The 7537-nt window shown below is 44.0% G+C and overlaps 1 protein-coding gene across 3 annotated transcripts in view; it reads left to right on the top strand.

Annotated features, from left to right (window-relative positions):
• Positions 1-447: 447 nt before the first annotated feature.
• Positions 448-7537, top strand: part of MORC3 (MORC family CW-type zinc finger 3) — a 50479-nt gene continuing 43389 nt past the window's right edge. For 2 of the 3 annotated variants that reach the window (XM_008059062.2, XM_021712888.1), the window contains exon 1: positions 448-689. In XM_008059062.2, the coding sequence (XP_008057253.1) occupies positions 651-689 (39 nt within the window). In that variant the 5' untranslated portion in view covers positions 448-650. The remainder of the gene's footprint in view (positions 690-7537) is intronic. The other variant, XM_008059064.2, reaches the window with a different exon arrangement.

Below are 7537 nucleotides of genomic sequence, written 5' to 3'. Positions count from 1 at the left end.
CGCCTGGCTTGAAATCTTTTTAACTCTTCTTTTACCTGCAGTATTTGACTGTGTCATTCATTTTCATATCTTACTCAGTTAAACGTCAGGCTCAAAGTGAACACTGAATAAATGTGCATGAGCGAAATAATTCTTTTTTATCAGAATTTAGGTTGATAATTTTCAGGGCAAATCCAAACAGTGCACACTTGTCATTCTGTAAATAAGGTTTCAAATCACAGCGACACCGGTGGGCATGATTTGGCTTTTTTCAGTGCAATTCACATCCTACCAGGTGAAGTGTCGAGTTCACCTATCACGGTCACCTCGCATTTCGCGCCAGGCTTCAAACTCGGGACCCTCAAGACTCCAGGCCCAGCTAAGGAGTCGAAAGGGATATGCGTCTGCCCCGCCTCACGCATGCGTCCTAGTCCCGCAGAGCCGGGCGCTCAGAGCCCAGCTCCCAGCGTACCCAGCTTACTCTTTCCAGTCCCGCAATTCACCTGCCCCACACTACCGATTCGGCTTTGCCTGGAGGCGGAAGTGAGTGGGAGGGGCAGGTTCACGGGCCGCCCCGGAAGTGGGCGGAGCACCAGCAGCCCTACATTTGTCGCGTCGCCTCCCAGTCGGGTTGCGGCTGAGGCCGGTCCTGGCTTTGTAGCTCGCTCAAGATGGCGTCGCAGCCACCCAGCGGGATCCGCCTCAGCGCGGTGAGCAGCCGCGAGGGGTGGAGCGGGCCGTGTCCCAGGAGGGCGGGCAGGCGGGCAAGTGAGGGGGGGCCGGCAGTGGGCGGTGGCGACTCGTGAACCCGGCGCGGCGGCGGGGGCCGCGGTGGACCCCAAGAAAGGGGCCGCCATGTCGCTCCCGTCGGCGGAGCGATTCGGCTGCAGGCAGGGCTGGGGCGGCGCGGGCTGGGCTGCGTCCCGTCGCCTCCGCATTGTGTTTCCCTTTCGCTCCGATGGCCTCGGGGCGGGCCGGGGCGGCGCGGCCCCTCCTCCCCGGCTCCCTCGCTGCCTCGCAGCTGTCGTCAGAGCGCGAGGCCTCGGCGGTCGACCCGCCTGCTCCCCGGGCCGGGGGGCCCCGACCCTCTTCTGCCTTCGGGGCGCCCGGAGGGGGGGGGAGCGGCAGTCTGCGTCCAGAAGTCCGGCGGCCTTGACCTCCTGGCAGCGGTACGGGGCTCCGGGGCTGCCCGGGCGTGAACCGAGCCGGGATGAGTCTTCCCACTGCGTTTCGGTTCCTCCCGCTTCCCTAGCATGGAAGTTCCCGGGCTCGGATCACTAGATCCTCACGCTCTCCTCGTTCCCTTTCGTTTCGGGGCTTTTCGAGTTCTTGGAAATCCTTCAAATATTTCGTGTGTCTTAACTCGTAGGGAGCGGTCGCGTAAATAGGACTTAAAATTTCACGTCCTAAAAATGTAGGCGTGGCTTCCTCACCTGATTAGCCTAAGAAAGTTTTATTCCTCGTTAGTTGGTGTTCTTATGCAAAAATCTCTTGAGGTTGTTGGCTAAGAATGGTTACCCTGGTGCCATTAATTTTAACATTCGAATGGCCAGTGGCTGCTGGAGGTTAACACGCCTCCGAGAGTACAAGCCATAAACTTGGTTCTTTCCTCTGCTGCTATTTTCATTCATTTAGCCACGTTTTTCCAAACTGATCCCTGGTTTTAGTTGCATTTCTTTGACTATTTGTTTTGAGCGTTTTTCACATTTATTAGTCTTTTTGGTTGTTTTGCATTGCCTTTTTATGTCTTCCCCTTCTCCCCCTTTTTTTTAACCCACTCTGTTGCCCTTGCTGGAGTGTAGTGTCGCATTACAGCTTATTGTAGCCTCGAACTCCTAGGCTCAAGCGATTCTCCCTCCCCAGACTCCTAAGTAGCTGGGACTGCAGGCGCAATTTTTAAATTTTTTGTAGAGACGGGATCTCTGTGTTGCCCACGCTGGTCTTGAACTGTCCTCAAGCGATCCTCCCAAAGTGCTGGAATTGCAGCCGTGAGCCACCATGCCTGGCCCGTTTTCTTTTGGTAGAATCTTTGATTTGTAAGAATTCTTTGCATATTATGCATTATTGAACGAGATAGTCTTTAGTAGTTTGCATATAGAGAGCAACTTTATTCTCTTTTATAAGTGGGTTTAAACATTATTTGTTAATTATTACCCATCTCTGTGAACGGGGGTGACTAACCACTTTCCAGTTAGCCTAAGGTATTGTAAGGTTTGGCTTCATCTAGTTTAAAATCTCGTGGTTTTTTTTTTATGGTCCCATCCTTCCCCACGTCCTTCCCCTCCCAGCTTGAGTCTAGTTCAGGCTTAGAAACATGTAGTAGAGAGTTGATTTCTTTACTGTTTCTCCCTTTCCCACCCCTTCCCATGAAAGTGAGCAGAGACGAGGGTCAAATAGTCTTGAGAGATCGGTATTGTTAGCTAGATCTCTGGGTATAGAAACTGAGCATGTGCTAGGACTTTCTTTGTGGGTAATATGGGCTGCTGGAAACCTCATTGACAGAAATCTCCCATCTGCAGCCTCTCTGCTTTTGCTTTAGCACTGGAATTGGCAGACTACAGCTCATGGGCCAAATCCAGCCCAGCACCTGTTTTTGTATGGCCTGCAAGCTAAGAGTGATTTATACATTTGTAAATGGTTGAGTGAAAAATTAAAGAAGATTGTTTCATGACATACGAAAATTATGTGAAATACAAATTTTAGTTCCTATAAAATTGTATTGGAATATAGCCTTATGAATTTATTTGCTTATAGCTCTCAAATGCTTGCATTAGTAGAAGTATAAAAATTAATGAATTTGTCATTTGTCAAAAGGCAAAAGGAGTCAGCCTTAATGTATGCATATTTTAAAAAATCATTTAAATGCACATTTGCCATTTTTTTGCTGATTTCCCCCCCCAGAAATCCTGCTGTAGATTTAGCCAACAAGCATTCTTTTCACCACTTCCTATACTTCTAATATTTTTTTCTTTTAGTCCAAGTCTCATTCTGTGGTCCAGGCTTGAGTACAGTAGCACGCCCATGGCCACTGCAGCCTCAGCCTGCTGGGTTCAGGCAGTCTTTTCACTTCAACCTTTCAAGTAGCTGGAACTGCAGGCATGCTCCGTGCTAATTTTTTTATTTATTGTAGAGATGAGGTCTTGCCAAGTTGCCCAGGCTGGTCTTGAACCTGTGGGCTCAGGCAAACCTTTTGCCTCTGCCTCCCAAAGTGCTGGGATTACAGGCATGAGCCACCGTGCCTGGCTTCCAATGCTTTTATCACTTTTTTTTGGTTGAACTACTATGTATGGTTTGTTACTATTGTTACCTTTATTCATAAATGAATCAACCTGTGTACTATGATTGTATTTTCTTTCCTGTACTACTTTTGTTTTCCCTGAAGTTAATTGGTTCATATTTTATTTGCCTAGTTTTTATGTGTACTGATCAGTAATTCATCTAAACATCCAGAAAACTGGACAATTTTTTCCAGATGTATTCAGACACACCCAGTATTTTGTCAGTTGGGAGTTATTGGCTCAGTTGTGATTTGGAGACTTCCCCTTACTATATTTCTGGAAATTTCCTTTCCCTTTTCATGTGTTCCATTCCATATACTCCTCTTTCTGTATGTACTCCCTAGCAAGCACTATAGCTTAGTGACTGACAGTATGGGCTCTGAAGCCCACCTTCCTGGGTTAATTCCATCTGATGACTGGATGTGTGACCTTGGCCAAGTCCATTTAACTTCTTTGCACCTGAGTTTCTAATCTGAATGGTGGGAATAACAGTCTTACCCACCTCAAAGGATTGTTTTGAAGATTAGATGATCAATATACATAAAGACCCATGCCTTCTGTGGTACTCAATAGTACTCGTTTTGTTACTGCTGATGTTGGAGCTGTCCATCCTTCTAGACAGGTGTGTAGCTTCCTAAGAGAAGGGTACATCGGAAGAAAAAGTTTTATGTCATTTCTTGAAAATGTGTTCATGCTACCCTTGCTCTTTCTTGACTTATAATTTGACTGGATTTGAATTCTAGATTAGAAATTGTTTCTCTCAGAATTTTTTTTTTTTTTTTGAGTTGGATCTCAATCTGTCGCCCAGACTGGAGGGCAGTGGCACGCTCCTGGTCACCCAGTCACCACAGCCTTGACCTGCTGGGCTCCGGCAATCCTTCCGCCCCAGCCTTCCAAGTAGCTGGAACTACAGGAGCGCGCTACCATGCCCCGCTAATTTTTTGATTTATTGTAGAGATGAGGTTTCGCCAAGTTGCCCAGGCGGGTCTCGAACCTGCGGGTTCAGGCAGTCTACTCACCTCAGCCTCCCAAAGCGCAGGATTACAGGCTGAGCCACTGAGCCCAGCTCTCTCAGAATTTTTTAAAGACGTTCTTTATTGTTTAATAGAGTCTGTACATTGTATTGAGCACTTAGCCTGAAAACTCAGGTCCTTAAGATCTGGAAAATGTAATTTGACAGATTCTTCCATCCATTTTCCTGTTCTCTTTTGGTTTCTGTTTTCCTTCTCATTTTTCCTCCCTTTGAATTTTTTTCTTTCATTGTCTACCTTTCTCTTACATATTTTTATTTTTTTATTTTATTTAATTTTTAAAATTTTTTATTTTTTGAATTGGAGTTTCACTTTGTTGTCCAGGCTAGAGTGCAGTGGCACGCTCACAGCCACTGCAACCTTGACCTGCTGGACTCAGGCAATCCTTCCACCTCACCTTCCAAGTAGCTGTAACTATAGGCGCATGCTACCACACCCAGCTAATTTTTTTGGTTTATTGTAGAGATGAGGTCTTGCCAAGTTGCCCTGGTTGGTTTCGAATCCCTGGGCTCAGGCAGTCCTCTGGCCTTGGCCTCCCAAACTGCTGGGATTACAGGCTTGAGCCTCCGTGCCCAGCCCTGTCTAGGGCCATACCACCCTGAATGCGCCCCATCTTGTCTGTTTTTGATTTCTAATTTTAGATCTTCTGAACTGTCTGTAGATGGTTAGCGTTCTCACTTTTTCAAGTGAGACACCTGGGAGCTGACTGGAAGATTTTTGAGCTAGTCCTTTGGTGGTCTTTACTGTTGGGTGATCAGATTGGAAGGAGTTGTTTTGTTGGGCACTCTATGTCAGTATCTGTACACTCCAAAGAATGGGAAGTGTTAGACTATAAAATAAGTATGCTTAAAAAAACTAAAAACTTTAAAAATAATTTTTTAAAAAATGAGGACAACAAAAATATGATAGCTATCCAGAAAGACCAGACAGAATTGTAGATGAACCAACAAATAGAACTTTCAGAAACCACGGTTTTCCAGGGAAGAATTCTGTCTCTAGTCTCTTGCCATGGCATAATCTTGGCTACTAATTCTTGGAACTTGCCATCGAGAAGGGAGCAGGGAGTGTAGCGTTGTGGAGTGTAGCGTTGTTCAGTGTGCTGACTTGCTGTTTGTTAGTTGTTATTTGTTTATTATTATGAAGAATATGTATAATATATAGTTTATCACCCTAACCATTTTAAGTTTCGATTTAATAGTATGACATACTTTCACATTGTTGTGCAACCAGTCTCTAGAACTCTTCCTGTTGCAAAACTAAACCTCTGAGTCTATTAAAGTAAGCAATAACTCCGCAGTCCTCCCTTCCCCAGCACTGACAAACAACTGTTCTACTGTGTCTAGGAATTTGACTAGAGTAGTTCTCCCTTATCCACAGTTTTGCTTTCCTCAGTTTCCATTACATGAGGGCGCTGGTGGTCTAAAACTATTAAATGAAGAAATTGTGGTAATAAACAGTTCATAAGTTTTAAATTGCATGCCCTTCTGTAGCGCCTGGGATTGAATCATCCCCTTGTCCATTGTATCTACACTGTGCATATACCCACCTGCCTGTTAGTCATTTGGTGGCCTCGGTGTTATCAGACTCACTGTCCTGGTGTCATTCTGTTTCATTATTAAGTTATTTATCTTTTGCTGTGCCTTGTTTATACATTGAACTAGTATACATGTAGCCAACAACTATTTGTACACCTTAAAGCTATTCAAATTTAAAAAGGCAAAAAATAGTGAACTTTATTACAAGTATGTATGTATGTGTAGGAAAAAACATAGTGTATATTCTATAGGTATTGGTACTATCTGAGGTTTCAGACATCCACTGGGGGGGGGTCTTGGAATGTATCCCCTGAGGGCAAAGGAGGACTACTACACTGTACTCTTATTGGTGGAATCATACAGTGTTTCACTTATTGTGATTCTTATTTCACTTACTATAATGTCTTCCAGGTTTATCCATGTTGTGAAATGTGTCAGAATTTCCTTGCTTAAGGCTTGTATTTCATTATATGTCCAAAGGCAAAATTCCAACAAATTTAAATATCTTAATTAATTAGCTTTATTTCCAATTCTAAAATTGGGTAACACTTCTTCCATAAAATATATGAAAGTGCTTCTGGAAGCCCAGCAGAGGAAATTGGTTTTATAGTCCAAAGAGTAGAAGAAAGCAGAAACAAAGAACAAAAAGCAGATTGGTCATTTCAAAGTTGAAGAACAATAGAAAAAAACCTGATTGGTGAATTTGATATTACTTTTTATTGCAAAACAAAGCTGAAGGAACTGTAAAAAAGAGGGACCTTCATTATGCTGATTGAAGACTGGAACTGGTCTGTTTGGGAAATTAGCTATCTCACCTGTAGGTCAGTTAGTTTCAGTTTTGTGGCTGGATTTTTAGCATGAGTGACAGGATTTTGGTTATTAGTCTGATATTTTGGGGCCTAGTGCAGGAGCTTAGTCCAAAACAGTGGCCTCCTATAATTTTTATTAAACATATGTATGTACCTGTGAAATAAACATATATTTGCTCTTTGTTCTGGAGCTCTTGAAATCCTTGGAATTTCCTGAGTGATAAGACTGAGAGGGGCATCTTTTGTTATTCAAAATAGGCCCCTTTTTACCTTACCTGAATTTATGCTAATAGGACCTTTTTGCTTTAGCATTTACTGGTTTTCTAGAAAGTATATAGATGAAGAGGAGATGCTTAGGGCAAGGTGGGGAAGGGATACACAGCTTTATTCCAAAGTTCCTTAATGAGGTGACTCTCAATGGTCCCCTTTACAGCTTCATAATGGGGGCTGGTTGTCAGAGAACAAACCATGTGATTAGATGGTTAGAACTTGCAGTCTTTTCTCCTCCTTGAACCTCCAGGGAAGGGGAGAGGGGCTGAAGATTGAGGTCAGAAGTTCAGTCCACAGTGGCCATTGATTTAATACACCATGCCTTTATAATGAAACCTTCATAAACTACATGATGGGGATCAGAGAGCGGTGAGGTTGGCCAAACATATCTATAGGGGTAATGAAACTCCAGGCCCCTTCCCCATACTTTTCCCTGTGTGCTTCTCATCTGCCTGTTCATCTTTGTAATATCCTTTACAGTGAAGTAATAAATGTGAGTAAATATTTACTTGAGTTTTGTGAGCATTATAGCAAATTATCAAACATGAGGATGGGACTGTGTGAACCCCAGGTTACAGATCTGTCAGAAGTACAGGAGGCTCTAAGAGTTTATGGTAGTTGACTAATCATTTTCT

The sequence above is a fragment of the Carlito syrichta genome, unplaced genomic scaffold (genome assembly GCF_000164805.1).
Source record: "Carlito syrichta isolate Samal-C Ts95f unplaced genomic scaffold, Tarsius_syrichta-2.0.1 Scaffold303683, whole genome shotgun sequence".
Taxonomy (NCBI): domain Eukaryota; kingdom Metazoa; phylum Chordata; class Mammalia; order Primates; family Tarsiidae; genus Carlito; species Carlito syrichta.
Note: the sequence above shows the minus strand (reverse complement) of the source record. Positions and strands in the feature narration are given on the sequence as shown.